The following is a 19618-nucleotide window of genomic DNA, read 5'->3' on the forward strand; positions in this document are numbered from 1 at the left end:
ACCTAAAAGAGGTATTAATAAGACAGACTGTGGATGATGCTGAATTCTCAGGGCCAGAGGTAATGCATGGCTTTTTCCTTTTCAAGAAAGCATATCAGGATGGAAGTAAGGGTGACATTATTATAGCAATAATATTTAACTTACTCTAATTGTTTTTCAATTGCAAAAGCTCTCCCTCTCATTTGCTGCAAGCGCGCGATATGTGCATTTTCTCACTGCTCTGAGGGTACATGTGACTAAGGAGACCTGGACGAGGAGTGTGCTTGGCACAGATTTGCCAGAGTGAATCCTTGGAGGTTAGACGGCAGGTCTTTAAGAGAATAAAAAATCTGATCAACCTTGCTTTGCTTGTCAAACATTTCCACACACCGGTATGTCTCCCAGACTTGCCTACAAACTATGGAAATACCTTGGCTAAGAGAACCACCTGTGCATGTGTGGGTTCAATAGGGAACTCACTTCTTGAGTTCACAGCCTTTGAATAAGGCAGCAAGCAGGAAAAGGAGACTCTGCAAGTGTGATCACGTGTGTGGTTAAAAACAAAATCACATCTGATGAGGAAGAAAACAGAGGAAGATTATAAATTTAAAAATCTATACTAACTGGTGCCTTTTCCTCAAAGCATTTATGAGTTTTCATACAGCAGTTCTGCCACCTCAGCTTCCTTGTGAAGCAAGAATTGACTTTTAATATTGGATGCCCTTAAGCAAAAATGAAAATACTAAGGGATTAAAGAGAAGCCACACATCCTTATTCTGAGTCCAACACAATGAGAAATTACCTGAACAATAACAAAATACAAAGAATTGCATTTATAATATCTGTCTTTCTTTTACAGACAAAAACCTTCCTTAAGTTACAGCTTGGTGACTCGGGAACTGGGTTAAGGTTGAGATTTTAGTATGCCAAAAAGAAATTTATTTAAAGTCAATTAGTAGTATAAACATGGTCTGGGGAATGGCTATTCTGCTTAGAACTTTTCAAAACTATTTAGAAATGCCCATTTGTAACTAACTTACTAATGACAAGTAACATTTATGGCACCCCCTTGAGAGCTTATTCATCATTTTATAGCTGAATCCATGAGAATCTGGGGTGAGGGACCCAGCTCCCCCAGAGCCTCCCTTTCTGTCCCCTGGAAGCTCACCTGACGTCTGGGGTCTGGCCAACCCTGGTCAGGAACATACTGTGGCTCCCTAGGGCCCACGGAGTCAACTGCAAACTCCACTTTCCAGATTCAAGGCCCTCCACCTCCACAACTTTAGGCCTCGTAGGAGCCGCCTGCCAACAGGGAGGGAGGGAGATCTTGCCTCTGCGAGGCTGGCACCCTCACTCTCTCTCTAAGGCCAGGCTCTGTTCCTCTTGGGGTATCTGTGCTGAGCATATGTCCCTTTCCTAAGAGCCCTCTTTCCTCTGCGCCACCCGACCAAAGCTGACCCATGTTTCGTGTTCATCTCAAGTCACCTCCTCCGTGAAGCTTCTCTGAACACATCGGCCCACACTGGTCACCCCCTCAAAACCCGACAGCTGTTACCAGGGCCCCACACAAGTCAGCAGAGAGGCATCGACACCCCATGCAGCTCTCTAACAGCTTTATGTTTCAGTTTAGTCTCCCCAGCAGGACTGGGCTCTTTGAGGTCAGTGACTGTCCCTTGATGATATTTTCTGTGTCTCCACATATTGGGCACAGAGTAGATATGTCCTCAGTAAACACTCCATAGAACTTTAGAGTCGGAAGAAGATCTTATCCAGCCTTTTCATTGTAGAGAGGAAACAACTGAGCTCTAGAGAAATTATCAATGAGTTTTTGTTGACCGTGACTTCCCTGAAGAGAAGGCAGGCGTCCTGGTGCCCGGATCCATGCTTTCACATCTTCCATCTCCAACAGCTTTCGCTGAAGCCCCCTGGCTTATTTTTAAAGTTCCCCAAAGAAAACTTCTAAGCAACATTTACTTAGTCCAGGTAGAGTCACTCAGTATCTGAAAGTAAAATTCTCCCTAAAAATAATTCATGATTCTCACTTTTCACTCAATCAGGCTGTACTTCTTTTAATATTAATTCAGTCTGATATCATGGATGACAATCGTCCTTCACACTGCCACTCCCTGGGCTGGTGAGGCAAAAAAAAAAGCCGGCCCTGCCCATGGTCATGAGGGAACACTGCCCTGGGGTGCTCCTGCCCTCGGCTGGCCGTGTGCGGGGACTGGGACACTGAAGACGGACAGACCAGGACGGCAGAAGAAATTCCTCAGACACACACTACACCACCAGCCCTGGGTAACAGGACCCGGCCCCACCAGGGCAGGAGACGACCGGCACAGATCAACACACAAAACACAGTGGTGAGGGAGTGAGAGAGGAAATCTTGAAGAGCAACTTCAAGGACCAAATATGTCTTTTTTAGCCTCATTCAGACTACCGTTACAAAAAAGAGGTGACAGCCAGAGTTGCTGGAAGGACAAATGTAGGTTTCGGTCACGCTCCATAAACTATGAGCAGAAGTTTGTTTTTTCTTGCGGTTGTAATTTCAGTTTTGTTCTTTCTTTCCGTCTTCGTTGGCTCGATTTTTAAACATGAGACTCACTGCGGAGGCCGGGGAGCTGAAGATGGGCCAGGCGGATGGCAGATTGCTCGTCCACACGACAGCGTTCTTCCCTGCTGTTCCGGGGTGCGAGCGGGTGGGAGTGATGCGCACCCTCCCGCCGCGCGGTGCATCTGTGCGGGCTGGCCGTGGGCGGGAGGCTGCTTTGCTGTGACGGCTCGTGTCACAGCACCGGGTGGCAGGTAGGGCGTGATGTGGGGGGCTCCTCTAGCTGCTCAGAATCTCTCCGTTCGGCGGTCTGACACGGAGGCAGCTCCAGAACAGCCTCTCTAGCTTCTTTAATTAACTTAATCCACCTAACCATGGTCTTTAAATAATTGAGTGCCTTGGTAACGGTGCTCAGCCCTTTGAAGAATTTGAGTTACAAGAACGTTTTAACCTTTTAATTCTAGCTTCAAACATTCCGCTTTCCCTCCCATTATTCACAAGCTGAGGCGACATCAAAAATTCAGTATTTGAGAAAAGGAGAGGATGTTTAGATCATCCACGACAAGCGGGGAGCCATATTATTTGAATGGCATCATTTCAAACGGTAAACCAGCAAATTCAAAAACATACGGAAGAAATGAAAATTACAAGAAATGAAAATTACTCAGGTGGTTTTCAGCGTCACATGATAGTTTTCCCATCTGTTACAAACTGTAAATGTGTTTATTTGAAGCTGATAGATTCCTAAAATGTTAGATCGCTTGTGGGGGAAGAAAAATCAGGTTTTTCTTACTTCTGTAAAACAAGAAATGACCTGGATTGATTCCTTCGTAACTTTATTTAATCTTAGCTCCTCCTAAAAAGTACTGAAGATATTTATTGTTATTCTTTGGATTATACACAATGTAAATTTTATATTGTTAGATATTATATATATATAATTATAATTATATCAACTACTAAATATCCTATCATTAAATTTAAGAAAAGATGAAGCAAATCCTTCTGCCTTTTCGCCCCAGTTGAGTTTTCCACATAGTCTTACATAATATTAAATTAGAAAACAATATTATAGTTTAGATACTATTTCTTACCCTGGAATTTGAAGTAGTTTAAAGTATTGTTAGATGTACTCATCAAAGGCCAACTCAGCCCGGAGAATTCACATTCTTCATCTGGAATACCTTTTCCCTCTTCTCTCCAGTACTGACACTCTCTTTTTCCTTCAAGGCCAAGTTCAGCTACCACCCCTCCGAAGCCTTCCCCAACCTCTGCAGTCAGATAAATGACACATGTGATGGAGCTTGAAGTTGCGGCACGCTGTACAAACGGAAGCACTGTTAACTACGTATGGCCCTCGAGATAGCACAATGGAGTAAATGCACGCCTCATGTAGACCCCGGAACACCCAGTAGGGATCTCAAGTTCAACAGGCCCACGACTGAGCTTGAGACTCTCCACCCAAACCCTGCTCCTTCCCGGGCCCTCCCTCTCTCTCTCCACGCTTCCAGGGGCTCAGACCAAAAACCTAGGGGTCATTCTTGACTCTCTTCTTCTCTCTCCTCCATCCATCATTCATCCAATCCTCACACATCCAATCCATCAGCAAATCCTGTTGGTTCTGCCATCAACAGGTATCCAAAATCTGACCACTTCTCACCACCTACTTCCACTGCCTTGCCCTAAGCCACCACCAGGCCTGACCTGGGTTTGTTACAGCCCCTTTGAGGCCCCTTGCTTCCACCTTTGCCCCAGAGTGAACTTGTTAGAACACTCGGCCAGATCACGTTACTCCTTCGCTCAAAATCTCCCAGAGCTTTCCACCTCCCTCAGAGAAACGCACACGCCTTGCCAAGGCCAAGGACATCCTGCGCCACCTGCCCCTTACTCTTCCCTTGACCTCATCACTTCCCCTCCTGCGCAGCTCCAGCCACAATGCTTTTCTAGCTGCGCCTCCAATACAGGACTTTGTTCTAGAACACAGTTCCCTAGATATCTGTAAAATGCACCCCCCATTTCAGTTCTTTACTCAAATGCCACCCCCAATCCCCCGCCCCCAAGCACACACTAATATACATCCATATCTCCTTGGCTCGCTTTGTGGCAGGACGCCTCTCCTTAACACTTTAACTGCATGTAACGCACTATGCATTTTTCCTGGTTATCTTGTTTACTGTAACTCCCTCCCCCTACAAATGGACAGATCCAAGAAGGCAAGATCCCAAGAGCCTAGAGCAGTGCTTGGTGCACCCAAATGCTCAATGAAAACTTGCTGCAGAAAGCATGCCTCGTCTTAGACCACCTGGGCCTTGCACAGTGCACTGAGGAGACGTGAGGCACTCAAGAGAATTGTTTCCATAGTAATAACTTTAAAGTCATTCAAGCAATGTGGGCCTGTTTCCTCATCAAGACAACGAAATTCTATCTTTTGAAAATGAATACCATCTTTGGAACCTTCCTCATATTACAGAGGAGAAGACAGACAGACATGAGTGCCTTAAATGTGCACTTATTGAGGACCTACCGAGGGCAACGGATGCAAAGTGAGGCCAAGACAGCACTCATCCTCAAGACTACCCTTTGGGGAGGGGAGATATGAAAACAAATAATTTCGGTACAAGGTGGTAAGTGCTGTCATAGAAGATGGAATATTCCAATATAAGTGGTATATAAGGTGTTAGAGGAACCAGCAGGCAGAAGGTGACTTTATGGGAAAGAGCAGGAAGACATGGGGTGTGGGTTGGGGAAGAGAGAGCAGAAGCTGCTTCTCTGTAGCCCCCGTGCTGTGTGCGCCTAGCTCAGCATGCCCCCAGGCAGCACGCTTTCCTGGACACCGGCGCCTCTCCACGCCTCAGTGCGTGTTTGGACTAAAGACCCCCTACGGACTGTGTTGCAGACCAAAGAATGAAACTAGGGTCGGAATGAACCTCAAAGAGGCTTTCGTAACGCTGAGTGGCAAGGGGACCACGGCATCAACTTGAGCAAATAGTTCAACTCGGGTCACAATGCCACCTAGGCATTAACAAAGGATGAGTATTCTAACTAGAGCCTCCAATTCTTATTTCTAATGTACAATCGGTTGACCACACTCAGAGAAATGAAAACTAGCACTTTTTATTCTGCGTAATTTGGCTTCCTTGGCTCTGCACCCACGAGCCGTGGTTATTTTGACTCTGCACTACCCAGGTCTCTGAGTTTCCCGGGAGCTTTCTGCCTACAGCTCATCACCAGGTGCCAAAACCTGAAGCCACTAAGGCTTCCAAGCACAGGCTTTATTTCACAAAACCTCAGCCAGAAGAGTCAATGCAAACAGTCAGAATCTGATCTGGGACCAACAGACAGTAGCCAGTTAGAAAACACTGCCTACGTCTAACATAACCCAATTAATCTCTTTAATATAAAAATTGATGCTATTTCACAGATGAAAGAAGGGAGTCATGAACTCCGCTAGAAAAGAGCAATGCTGGTCGGCGTCATCTCAGAAGAGACTCAGGCTCCGGGAGAGTCCTTTCAGATGCATTCCCTCTGCACCTCCAATTCCCCCTTCACCTTCTTCTGCATTCTGACCTCGGGTCGGGGCACAACCCTGCACTGACAGCGAGCAGCCACCAACTCTGATGACAAGGAATCCATCCAGAATGAACCAAAAAAAAATCAGAGCACAAACTGAGTCCAGGAGATAGAACTGTGATGAGAGTCGAGAAGACACCCCAAGACAACCCCTAAAGCTGCCTGCTTTTTGACACGGAGACCACCTTTGTCTCCCGCCAGTAACAGGCAAGGTGAACACAGCACAGTCAATGGAGAGGTACTTAAGTACTTCATGGATCTAATGACATCTCTTGAGAATAAAATCTCGCACAGTGCAACTCTGACTATGCCAGAGAGCATATGATGGAGACGGTGTCTCTGTCTCTGAAACCAACTTGTAGTAAGTTGATCCACATGAAATCGCCATTGTTATGGGTCAAAATACTTGAGCACCAGCAATGTCATATGCGTCAACCTCACAGTATTCCTCTACTCTACAGACGACAGATGCTCTGCCCCCAAGACAGTCCAACGAGCAGCGCCATAAAACGACTTGTCCTCAGAGGCACCAGATTTCCCACTAAGTCACTGGTACAAAGACTGAAGTCTCGACAAGACTTACAGTTGTGTCCTAAAAGCAAACACATAATTTCTTTCAAGTTATCGTCATCGATAATAGCAACAGTATGTTCCACATGCCATAAAATAGGCAGAGATAAGAGCAAATTTAGTTTTGGAAAAAAAGAACCTGCAAAATACTAAAGAACTGGTATTTTATAAACAGGTATGTGTTTATACATTAAACACTAATATCTACTCTCCTTGACCATTATTGGGTGCAAACGTTTCTAGGATCTATTACATACTTCTCGGCCTTCTTAAATAGAAGCATGCTGAAGTGTGTGTCTTGATAAATCAAGGCTGTCAATTATTATACTGTGTTCTAAGACACCGATGCCCTATTCAGACATATGAAATTGTTGATTGCAACAATAAAGACCTAAAAATGCCACAGACTGGGTGGCCTAGACAGCAGAAATTTAAATTCTCACAGTTCTAGAGGCTGGAAGTCCATGATCAAGGTGTTGGCAGGTTTGGTTTCTTCTGAGGCCTCTGTCCTTGGCTTGCAGATGGCTACCTTCTCATTGTGTCCTCATTTTAACTGAATCACCTCTTTAAAGCCCCTATCTCTAAATATACAGTCACATTTTGAAGTACTGGGGTTAGGACTTCAACATATGAATTTTGAGGAAACACAATTAGCCGGTAACAACTCTTATACCCAGACACTAGGTAAACTCACGTTCTTAAATCAGACACATCTGAATTCAAATTAAAACCATGTCACTTCTATCTTTGTGCCCTAGGCAGAAAAGTTACTCAGTCCAGACTTCAGTTTCAGCCTCTGCAGAGTGAGGACAATGACACCTACACCTCATTAGTCCCTTGTAACATATGGAAGACAATACATGTAAACATTGCCTGGCATGCGTAAAGTGTTCAATAAATCTATGTGGAAACACCATTTTATTTTTCTGGTGCTTAAGGTGTTGTCTTTTCACGACCTTTCACTTATGTTTGTCTGTAGCTGTGCCTTCCTTCTTTCACCCATTAGGGGCAGATAATTAAATCTGTTAGAATCAAAATACAAAGGCTCAAAACTGAGACCAAAGGCTGTCCTGTGAACACAGAGCGCAAACTTCAGTGTGTGGGAGTTCAGACCTCCCTTCCGGCTGACAGAGTCTGCTTGTGTGTTTTTGGCAGAATTTCTTTCCTTGTTGTCATTCTGTTCCAAATATAATATATTCTTTACTGCACATTTTCAATAAGATAATCCCAGTGTGAAGGTTAGCTTTGTTACCGTTAAAAAAAAAAAAGGCAGAATCATAAATTTGACCAAAAACTAGTGCCAACCTATAATAATCATTTGTGTGGAAAGTGGTTGGGGGTGGTAGAGGATAATTTAAATGTTGCATTCCACTTTAAAAACAGCACAAAGAGGTCTGAGAAGCTAATTGTCTTAAAGAAAGTTTGCCAAAAGGAAGTGAAGCACTTAGAACCCTGACTTCGAGTTCCATCCAAGTATTATTCTAAAGCAGACTTCAGTAAAGTTTCTCCGCAAAAGGCCAGATAGGTGATACTTTAGGTTTTGCGGCCATATGGTTTCTGTCACAACTACTCAATTCTGCCACTGTAACTCAAAAGCAGCCATAAACGGTATAAAACAAATGGGTATGGCTGTACACCAAAAGAATTTTTCTATGGACACTGAAGTTTGATTTTCATAATACTTTAATGTGTCAGGAACCTTAAAAAATTTTTTTCCAGCCATTTGAAAATACGAAAACCATTCTCAGCTTAGGCTGCACAAAAACAGGTGGTCGGTCAGACTGGGCCCAGGAGCCAAAGTTTGCCTACCCTGTTCTATTCTAAAAGCACAACATATACCCGTTGTTAATAAGAAAACATTTCTCCTACTGAAAACAATCTGAAAACGAAGGATCAATCCATCACCCCCATTACCTCGTCCCGCCTTCTCATTTTGAAAAGTGCCAATGATGTAGGAGCTCTGGACCGGACCGAAGCAGAGGCCACTGCGAAACAAGCCAAATTAAGGTCCTTTCCTGAGCACTTTAAGTAAGAGTTTCCGAACGTCTCTTCATAGACAGGGATAAGGCAGCATCCTGACAACGGGCACCACGCCTACAACTGACAGAAGCGGGGACTAGGCTGTTATCACGTAGACCCACCTTTACAAAGCAGCAAAAGGCAGCAGTGGCTTTATAGGCATACGCATGCAAAAACTGTATTTTTACCATTCACCATCACGCTATCGGCTTGCTTAAGGCGATGAAGAAAGGAGCCAACTTACAGTAAACTGACCTGAAGAATTGTTCTTAATGTGAAAGATGACATGAGTGGAGCCATATTAAAATAGAGCCGGAGCGGCCATTCCAGAGGAACTGCCTTGCCACGTCCTGTTTTCTTTATCTTCCCAACGGAATCTAACTGCCAACATTCCAAGAAGCCGGTAAGGACAAGAATATCCTGTTTGTAAGAACTGATGATATTTGACTTTGCTGATGACCGATCAATGAAGTACAAGTCTAGCCTGTTGCCTGACGACTGATCCTAAGCCATTCTGTGAACCTGGCCTCACCTTATCTAGCACCCGTGAACTAATTCTTCCTTAACACAACTCACTTCATCCTCCCTTTTTCCCATTAAAACCCTAAGCCCCTCTCCTGTAATCCAGACAGTATTTGGGTTTCTATTTGCATCCGTGCTCCCCAAACTGCCATTCTTTGCTTCCAAATAAACACTTTGCTTCTTAACGCTGGTTTCTGGTTTTGTAGGGTGACACTAAGAATGAATGAGATTGCTCAAATGTTTATACGGCAACTAAAGATAACTTGAATAAAAATTATTTCTTACTCCCCAAGTGTCACCTAGACATTATTTCTTTCATCCTTGAAAAACAATCACATTATAAAAGTGATGTGGAAAATACCTCAGTCTATAATACCTCCTTTTATTTTCATATAGCCCTTCCTTTTGAAAAGGTCAAAGGGTACTGCACTCTTTCTTCCATTCTGATATGGTTCCTATGGAGATGTTGCCATATCTTTTTTTAATCAAAGAGAAGTAAAGAAATGTTAAGTTGTTTGCTGGAAATAATTCAAAGTCCTTGGCAGAGCAGAAAATGAGGACAACATTGCTGAATTACCAATCTAAGGCTTCTTCCGAAAAGACCATGAAGACTTCACCCCGTTCCTTCCAGAAACGAAAGCTTGTACTTTCTGGGAGGAGAAGACTCTGACATAAGTGCATTCATGTTTCTCTATAACAATGATGACTACCCAGGATAGCATCTTCGTAATGCCCATAGTTACCATTCTAGACAAGCCAAGGATTGACTGCACTGACTGGGCAACGATTATCTCAGCGATTTGCCATCAACAGGGCTAGAAGAGTTAACAACGACAACAGAGCAACAAAAACTACAGCACGTCTAACATCCACCCAAAGGAGAAGCATGAACCGCAATTCCAATTCATTTGACTTGTCGGATACTTTTCCAGAAAATATTTTTCTAGTAATGACGTACACTAGCTTTAAAAACTGCCTGATCCTCTGCCACAAAAACCAGCGTTTTGACCCCACGTGGAACATCAAACGTGTCAGATAACAGTATGAAACCAAGAGAAGAGTCTCTTTGACTTAGGATGGAATTCCAAATTTTATTAGAATTCTATTTGAATTAATAAATTCAACTCTATTCCATCAATGACAAGAATTCATTGATTTGCTAATTTTACAAACCGGGAGGCATCTTTTTCATCTAGTTTATCCTTAAGCGCCCCTTGCACTGACTTCCTAAATGAACTCTTGTTTTCCATGAATACAGACCTTCCTAGTAAATACAACGCAATCTGAATACCAATAATAAGACATCTATCCCACACTTTTTTCTTTTTTACAAGAACTGCAGGTTTTCCTAATTAAAAAAAGGGAGGGGAGGGAATCTGGGACATAATCGTCTATTCAAGACGTAAACTAATATTTTTGACACTTAATTAGGTGCATATGATGTTGAGAATATACATGAGCTGTGTCAGTGATGGAAAATCTCACCCAGACACACTCAACATGTTCTTTTCCTCATAATCCTGTTCTTATTCCGGTTCTATCTTTAAAATACCATTACTTAGAAAGTACTCAAAGTTATCATTCTTCACAACGTTTCCTGAACATTGGGACCAGCTGTAGACCTTTTGTAGCTCAGGGCAAACACTTCGGCAGAGAATGCACAAACTCCACAAGACAGGCGGTGACTTCTAAATGATCTGAGGAACAGAACGTTCTGGTGGAAACACAACTAAACAGTGGGGCTGGCCAAGTTAAAAAGTAAGATAACAGGTCTGTCTTTGTTTAGGTCTACCTTTAACACAGTTTAAAAAATATAGCAACACAAACTAGAATTCTACTTCTGTTTATTTCAGGGTAGACACATCAGTTTAGCAATTCACCCCAGACCTCTGAATCGCTGTTTTACACGATCTACGTGAATAGTGTACTATTGCTCATTACCAAAACGATCAACTGGGTTATAGAAAAAATAAACCCTGGGAGGTGGAAAGGGGTGGGGAGAAGGGAAAACTGAAGTTACACAAAGCGATTAACCTGTAAAGGTGGGGGGGTGGGGGGGGCGGGTAGGAAGTGTGCCCGGCAGGGAAATCACACGGCCCAGATTGCAGGACTACGCTGGTAACTAGGAAGCGTGTGACCTCGTGCAAGCCCAGATTGTTCAAAGATTCGATCTCATGGCTAAAAAGCCAGCACTGCGCTGAACGCTCTTTGAGATACTTTCCGGGTCCAAACACCAATTTATAAATATCTCTACCCAGGTGTATGTGCCTCATTCAGCCACGACAGGGAAAATTCAGCCTTCATTCATCTACTCCAGCACAGAGACGGCGCCCTGGGGCACGGGCCCGGGCTCCGGCCGGGCCCGGGCTCCGCCTTCATCCGAGGACGCTCCTCGGCTCGTGAGCATCCTGCAGGGTAAGCAGTGCGGGGAAGTGGCGCTCCGAAGTTTAAGGGTGGCCTTGCACACATAAAGTTGAAAAACTGCTGAATCAGGGTGCCCCCATTTTGTCAGATCATAGGCAATCGGATGCTCCCTTCCCTCACCCCTCCTCCTACACTGAAAAGAAACCGGATCGGCCTGTCCGCTCTGAGGTCACCTGCGAAGAGCAGAGTGATGTCACTCGTCTACCCCTACAATCGCCCTCAAGGTAGAAAAGAGCAGAAATATCATCAAAAGAGACGGCACTATCCGGAAGGTGACCCTTTAAAGCATTATTATTAGATCCTGCAGCCTCAGGCCCAGTGGGACGGGGTCAGGAGGAAGGCGAGCGCGCTCCGAGCACTGGCTAGTTTCCATCATCCCCTTGCCTCGCCGCGCGGCGGCCAGGATGGTACCGATTCGGACCGTACGGGCCGGTGTAGGGTATCACGAAAAAAGGACGCAGCTCATGGAGCCCCTGCAGCCACCCAGGCCGAAGGGTTTAGGGACCACTTCCCAAGAGTTACGGGCGGCAACACCCAAGTCACGTTTTGAGGCCACCTCGCCGGCTTCCGGCTCGGCGGAGCCTGCCCTCCGTGAGTCACCGCAGGAGGGGCCCGGACGCGGGGGAGGGGGTAGGCGGGCTGGAGTGGCCGCGGTGGTCAGGGTGGGGGTAGGGGGGTTGGAGGGGCCGCGGTGGTCGGGGTGGGGGTAGGCGGGTTGGAGAGGCCAGGGTGGTTGGATCGGAAGGGCCGGGGCGCGGGGGGCAGCGTGGCCGCGTGGCCGGGGCGCTGGGGGCCTCCTACCGGTGGTGGAGAGCACGGTGCTGGCGAAGAAGAGCGCCGAGGTGAAGTCCCAGTTCCAGTTGCCCGAGGCGTTGCTGAGCACCGACACGCCGTAGTTGCTGGCCTCCAGCACCCGGCCCAGGAACTGCTCGAGCTGCTGCTCCGACAGACACTCGTGCTCCTCCAAGAAGCGCCGCTTCAGCTTGCGCAGCTCCTGGCGCAGCAGGTCCTCGTAGGGCAGCTCCACCGAGGAGAAGACCACGGCGCCGAAAACCAGGTAGAGCAGGTAGCCGAGCACCAGGAAGCCGAAGCACCAGGCCGAGCGGTGCCGCTCCACCAGGCGCACGCACGAGCTGCCGGCCAGAGACTGCAGCATCTTCCCCCGCCGCCGTTGCCGCCGCTGCCGCCGAGGCCCAGCCGCAGCCCGGCCCGCCGCCCCGCCGCCCCGCCCCCCGCCCCGGCCCGCGCTCGCTCGCCGCCCGCTCTCCGGCCGCGCCGGCCGCCTGCGATTGGCTCCCTCCGGAGAGCTGTTTCTTCCTTCTTTTCCTGTTTCCTTGCAGTATAAAAAGCCCAGATGATGTGGCGCTGACGTGGTTGCCGGCTCAGGTAACCCGAGAGCCCAGGGACACCGCGCGCCAAACTTGGCCGGAGCGCAGGGGCGGGGCGGGCCGCCGGGATGCGCCCGCCTCCGCGTGGTCCCGCCGCGTGCGCCGGGGGCGCTGCCGCCCACCCCGGCCCGGCGGCGCGCGCTCCTCCTGCTCCCTGCCGGGTTCAACAGCCAAAGCGAGCCGTCCGCGGGCGGGCTGCGAGTGTGTGTGTGTATGTGTGTGGCACTTCTGGGCAATGCACTGCCTGTCCAAGGCCCCGATCCAGCGACACCTGCTTCCCACTTATTTCTTCTTAACCAAAGCCACTACCACGAACGGGCCAGCGCTGGATTACTTCCCTTCACCTGTCTTACGGGCTCCGGGGTTGAGCGATCTCCAGGGATATGGTGACAATATCAGGACCTTAGGCACCTTGCATCCTAGACGTCTCTTTCCATCCACGCACTCCTTCACAAAAAGGACCTGAGGGTAAAGGAGTTTGGGGAAATTCACATTACTGAACTCTAATTCTTTAAAACATGAAGAGAGAAGGAAGGTTCCCTCCACAGCAGAAAAAGCACTACCATTTAGACAGCAGATATTTATTTGGGTGATTAGAATTGCAATTCGAGAGACACCGATTCAGGCAGAAACCCAAAATGTGCTCCAAGGAAGACAAAGGGAAAGGGTTTATGAAGGCAAAAAGATAAATTACACAGGTTGCTCTGCAAAATTTGTGATGGGCGCTGGTCACAACTGTCACTTCTCGGCTCTATGTGGTTGCTTGCTACGGCCATCTTTAAGGCAGAAAGTTCTTATCTGTGGGAGTAGGCATATTTCTTCAAAGAAGGTCAGGATGACAGCAGTGAAGCCCAGTTCAAAGTCCCATTTCATCTGGGTAGAGACGTGGTGTGCTTGTATAAGCCCCATCTTCTTAATGGCCTCCCAGCTCCGTTTGGGAAGCCTTGACTTATGTCACTCCATTTTCGTTATTGCTGTCCACAGTCCCAATATGCCAGCTACCAGAAGGGATTGAGCTTTCCCAAGTGGTGTTTCTTTTTAAAGTGACACATGTTGACGAGGGTCAGCGAACCACCCTATTATGGGTGAGGGTAGAAATTGGTGCACCCTTTTTGAAGATGTTTTCAAGAGCCATGAAAGATTTTATGTGTTCTGGCTCCATGATGTGGATTATTTTTTCCTAAGAAAAAAGATTTATAGACAAGACTGTTCATAAACAATATATATGTATATTATATATATGAAATATGTGTGTGTATATATATGAAATAATGGAGAATCAGGAACAATCTAAACGTTCTAAAATAGGGGAATGGTTAAATTATGTTATCTCTACAGCGTGGATACCATATAGCTATTCAAGATGTGTTTGAAGACTATTGAAGCATAAGCAATCTTATGTATAGAATATATACAATCTTATATATAGAATCTCAAATATGTAAAATATTTGTATTTTCTATTATAAAATAGAATTATCTGCATAATAGATCGACTGCAGAGAAATAAAGCCTAACAGTTGTCTTTCAGTGATAGTGGAGTATATAGGTTACTTTTATTTCTTATACATTTTTATATTTTTCAAATTTTCTACAGTGGACATATGTTATTTTTGTAATTAGGAGAAACATTGAAAATAAACTGAATTGACAATTATTTACTACAATTCTTAGCTGACTATCTGCCTACTTGACTGAATTCTAGAAAAGAAAGCACATTTCATATTTATTTAGAAATTTTCATGGAAATGTCTTACATACTCCTCAGTGATTTTTCACTTTCAGTAGATAAGCTTGCCTCCTATTTTACTCAGAAGATTGAAGCTGTCCTCTGCTTTACTTCTCTGCACTTCAAAATCTCTTAATCAGTAATCCATTTCTTTCCTTTCCTCTTACCCCTGAGGAAAAAAGCATCTCTTTATTTTCAAGGTGAAGTCATTAACCACCCTTACCTCATCAGCTGGTCTCCTACTCACTTGAAACTTGAATCCCGCCTTCTCTGCTGGCTCCTTTCTCTCTACCTGAAAAATCACCCCCAGTCTCCACCATCCTACAGTGTCCCTCTCGGCCACATGCTTTGTGACTCTTGCTCCTCCTACCACATCCTCCTTGATCTTTGCCAGTTTGACGTGTTGGGGCACATGTTGGTTCCTGAGGCCACTTCCTCCTGCAGCACACTCTCATGGTTCTCCTCCTTCCTCTCCTGGTCATTTTCTCCCCATGTCATTGTTTTCTTGCTCTTTTTGCTGCCATGTCTCCGCTCATGTGTTTCGGACAGTCCCTTCTCCACCTCCATCTGTGATGAAGTGCCTATCCTTCATGGCCTGGCTTAAATGCCATGCTTCATCCACCTCTGATGCACTGAGAGGGTGTGCCTTTTTCCTCCTCCCAAACCACATAACCCTGTGAATACTACAGTGTGGGGTATGTGTGGTTAACAACTGCATGCACGGGCGTGGTTTTATCATCCTGCACTCAAAACACACATTCACATATATGGCAGCTTTAAAACATGGCTGCAAATTCTTTGCCCCTCCTCTCATCAAAATGTAGAGTTTGTGTTTCCTACTCTTGAAACTGTGTGGGCTTATGACTGTTTCAACCAACAGGGTACATCAGACATGACTAGGTGGTTTCAAGGCTAGAGCGTAGAAGGCCAGCAGCTTCTGACCTTGTTAACTAGAACACCCCTCTCTTGGAGCCCTGAGCCACCACATAAGATCTCTGATTACCTTGAGATTATCAAGGTAATTGGCATGCTGCAGAGGCCACATATAGGTGTTCCAGGTGACAATTCCAGTTGAACCAGTCTTCCGACCATCCCCACTGAGGCATTGGATGGGTCTGCAGCCATCTTCAGCACTCCAGACCAGGCATCTACCTGCTGAATACCACCAAGGGACGTCTTCAATGCCCCCTGGAACAGAAGACTCTCCCAGCTGAACTTGGGTTGAATTGTGAGATATAATAAGCTGGTGGTTGTTTTCAGCCATTAAGTTTTGAGGTAGTTTTTTATGAAATGATAGGTAACTGGAACAGCATGCTTTGGGACCATGCTGAACTTTGGAAACAATCATTAGATGTTTTCTTCAGATGAATTTGCTATTCTATCCCATATTTCACTTCTCTGGTTGAGCCTCTTGCCCAGTTCTGTATTACAACCAGACGAGGAAAACAAAACACTTTAAAATCACCAGTTACCCTCAGCCTACAGATAGATGCTGGAAATGTCATGCGAGTGGCCTGATAGGGATCTAGGTGCTAAGGGATGCAAGGACCTTTGTAGTTCTGACTTTCAGAGTTGACAGGAATTACGATAACAGAGCTTGGCTGTCTCTTTCCTCTTCCTGGCCCACTGTCCTGGACAGGTAGCAGTCTTAGCAATGTTACAATTTTCTCTTCCATTGAAACCTTTACCCCACATGACATCTATGTACCACACTGCTGACTATCTGCTTCCCTCCTGGCCTCCCCCAGGGGACCTTACAAGCTGGAGCTGGCATCCCTACTACCCCACCCCAGCGTGCCAGAGGCCACCCTAAGCATTTCTCAGAAAAAATGAGACTATGGAAGAAAGCTCAGAGAAGAGTGCACAGATTCACAAGAGGGAGGTAAGGGTGAGAGGGAGGGGAGTGGGTAGGAGAGGGAGTATGTACCAGGCTGGGGCTGCTTTCTGCATTAGTGTTCTCCTTAATTGACATAATTTGGAGACAGGTGACCAAGCTTTGTGAGAAACAAACCTTGTGCTTGGCACAGAGCCTTGCAAGTTAATCTGACGTAGAGCTAATGATGTAAATGATCGCTATTGTGCTGTATGATAATTAGGCATAAATGGCAAGCAGCTCATGTAAATGGCTTTAATTATCTCAACAGGTTGAGATGATGAGAACAATTTGTAGAGATGGTAGTTCTATAGGAAAGTCTTTCACTTGGGATCAAAAAATCAAACTCATAAACACAGGGTTGGGGAAAGCCAGTCCGTCAGCAGCAAGGACAAAATGTTTATGTTTGTAATTCCAATTCTGGGTTTATACCGGACAGAATTGAAAGCAGAAACTCAAAGAGGTATTTTTACACCCATGCTCATAGCATTATTCACAATAGCCAAGGGGTGGAAGCAACCCAAGCGTCCATCAATGGATGAATGGATGAACAGAATGTAGTATATACTTACAACAGAATATTTCACATCCTTAAAAAGGAATGAAATTCTGACACATGCTCTAATATGAATGAACTTTGAAGACATTATGTTAAGTGAAATAAAATAATACAATAGAATATTTCACATCCTTAAAAAGAAATGAGATTCTGACACATGCTCTAATATGAATGAACTTTGAAGACGTTATGTTAAGTGAAATAAACTAATCACAAGAGGACAAATATACTGCATGATCCCAATTACACGGGCTACCTAGAGTTCATAAGACAGAAAGTAGAATCAATTTTGGTTGCCAGGGGTTGGGGGAGAAGAGGGGAATGGGAAATTGGAGTTTAATGGGGACAGAGTTTCAGTTTTGCAAGATGAAAAAGTGCTGGAGAGGGACAGTAGTGATGGTTGCACAACAATATGAATGGACTTAATGCCACTGAACTGTACACTTACAAAGGGCTAAGATGCTAAGTTTTATGTTATAAGTATTTTACCACAATTGAAAAAAAAGTGTTTGGGTTGACACTGGGGACACAGGCATTAAGAAAGGGCTGAAGCTATCCCAGCAGCCAACAAGCTCTGGGCTGTATCCGTGATGTGAGCCCTTGATGAAGTAGACATCCTTTACTTCCAGGGAGCGTTGGACAGTCCAGGCGGGGCACAGCACAAGGGACCTCAGTGACATGGCCCACACCCAGATGAGATGCACTTGGCTAGTGATGGGTCTGGAAACTCAGCTTGGAGAAATGGCAGAGTATTCCAGTCATTTGCCCTGGGGAAAGAAAATTTAGGATGACCTGATATCTGTATGCTGAGAAAAAAATATGAAAATTTATTTTGTATGTCTTCAAAGGGCAGAGCTAGGACTAATTGGTGGAAGATATAGGCTATAAAATTTAAAAATCACTGTAAAAGAGAGCATTTAATCGTATGACTGGACTATCAATGGAATGAGCTGCCTGTAGAAACAGTGAGCTCCCTGCCATGAGTGTTCAAGCAGAAGGTAAACAAATTAGAAAGATGGACTGGAGAGCATGATGCAGCCTTATGGCATTTAAGGTTCTTTCCAAGAGTGAGACTACAGTTGCAGCATTTACAAGTTCAAGGGTATGGGGAGAAAAGGAGTGAAGCAAGTGAAGCGCAAAGTTGCCCTGAGATGCTCTGAAAAGTGCTGGATTCCTAATCAGAGATGCTCAAGATGCTCCAGCCCTTGAGCCCCTAACTCCCAGGTCGTGCCATGCCCAGGTGTCAGGGAACCCCACAGCTTCTCTGTCCTCTTTGGAAAAAGGTGCTGGCAGCCCCCGTTATTGTGGTGGGGCGTGTCCATCCTGTGAGGGGTGCAGAGCAGGCTCAGACTCTAGGCAAGGTCTGGTGGTAGCGTAGCAAGGGACAGATGACTCCCCTTCAGGTCCTCCTGCCCAAGCAGGCCTGTGACAGACTGTCCACCTCTGGCCTGAGTGATGCTCCTAACTTCCCTGCCCTCATCTCTGTCTCTTAACCATGCCTCTCAATCGTGCTTTACCTGTGAGTGTTAAAACATAATGGACCTCTGCTCACTCCTTATTCAACACACCCTCCGTGGTGGGGTACAAGAGATAAGGAGGGAAGGAAAAGAAGAAAGGGCTCTCCTGGAAGCGAGAAAGAGATCAGATGGAAGGGGGAGAAGGTGGAGTTGAAAAATTAAAAAAGAGAAGCTGAGAGATTCCAATGACATCCACTGCTTGGCCCTGCCATGCACATTTGGATGATATCCCTCACCCCAGCAGCGCACTTGCTTCCCCGACCCTCCGCTGCTTCAGAGTGTTCTGTGCTCTGGGAACAGACAGGTCACCTCGCTGTTCACTCAGCTGCCTCTTCACTCTCTCCAAAACCAGGTCATATGTCTCAGCAGCTTGGAATGGGCTCCGCTGGGCTTGGTTGTTCCATGATCTAGACCATTAAACTGTGTGGGCGGTTATGGGCCTCAGGCTGGAAAAGAGAGAGAAAAAAAGAATTGGACAATATCTTTTTTGCCTCCAGGAGGAAACCAGCCTGGCTGCTGGTTACTGTCAGTGCTTTTGTGTCCCACTCCCACCTGGATGATAGCGCCTGGGCTGCAAGCTCTTTGGCAACACAAGACAAGACGCTTCATATGCTTCTGTGTTTGCATGTGACATAGGTCAGCAGCACAGATGCAGGGCGCCGAGTGGCATCCAGGCAGCTTTCCAGCACAGTGGCTTCATGCTGAAGGTCAGTGTTTCCCCTTTTCAAGAACCTGTCTACTCAGAGAGAAAATTCTCAGATGTGGGCACACTGACATTCACCCCCTAATCCTGCTGAACCCTAGGGCCAGGACTCCAATGAAGTCTGTAAATGCCCACTGTGTACCCTTCTCCCTCTGCTGGGTTGGTACCTCCCCTAGATCCTGGAATAGTGATTCCCTCGCTATTACAGGCCACTT

The 19618-nt window shown here is 45.9% G+C and overlaps 1 protein-coding gene and 2 long non-coding RNA genes across 3 annotated transcripts in view; 2 read left to right on the forward strand and 1 right to left on the reverse strand.

The window, feature by feature from the left end:
* KCNK1 (potassium two pore domain channel subfamily K member 1) overlaps window positions 1–13062 on the reverse strand; it is a 48939-nt gene extending 35877 nt beyond the window's left edge. Inside the window, exon 1 of the mRNA XM_070614953.1 lies at window positions 12437–13062. Coding sequence (XP_070471054.1) covers window positions 12437–12791 — 355 coding nt within the window. The 5' untranslated portion in view covers window positions 12792–13062. The remainder of the gene's footprint in view (window positions 1–12436) is intronic.
* Window positions 11705–14689, forward strand: LOC139082590 (uncharacterized). Its single transcript, XR_011538755.1, has 2 exons — window positions 11705–12226; window positions 12976–14689. It is a non-coding gene; the product is annotated as an uncharacterized lncRNA (long non-coding RNA).
* A 4546-nt stretch (window positions 14690–19235) lies between these two features.
* LOC139082567 (uncharacterized) overlaps window positions 19236–19618 on the forward strand; it is a 76960-nt gene continuing 76577 nt past the window's right edge. The window contains exon 1 of the long non-coding RNA XR_011538707.1: window positions 19236–19407. This is a non-coding gene — a long non-coding RNA (uncharacterized lncRNA). The remainder of the gene's footprint in view (window positions 19408–19618) is intronic.

Source organism: Equus przewalskii, chromosome 1 (assembly GCF_037783145.1).
Source record: "Equus przewalskii isolate Varuska chromosome 1, EquPr2, whole genome shotgun sequence".
NCBI classification, from domain to species: domain Eukaryota; kingdom Metazoa; phylum Chordata; class Mammalia; order Perissodactyla; family Equidae; genus Equus; species Equus przewalskii.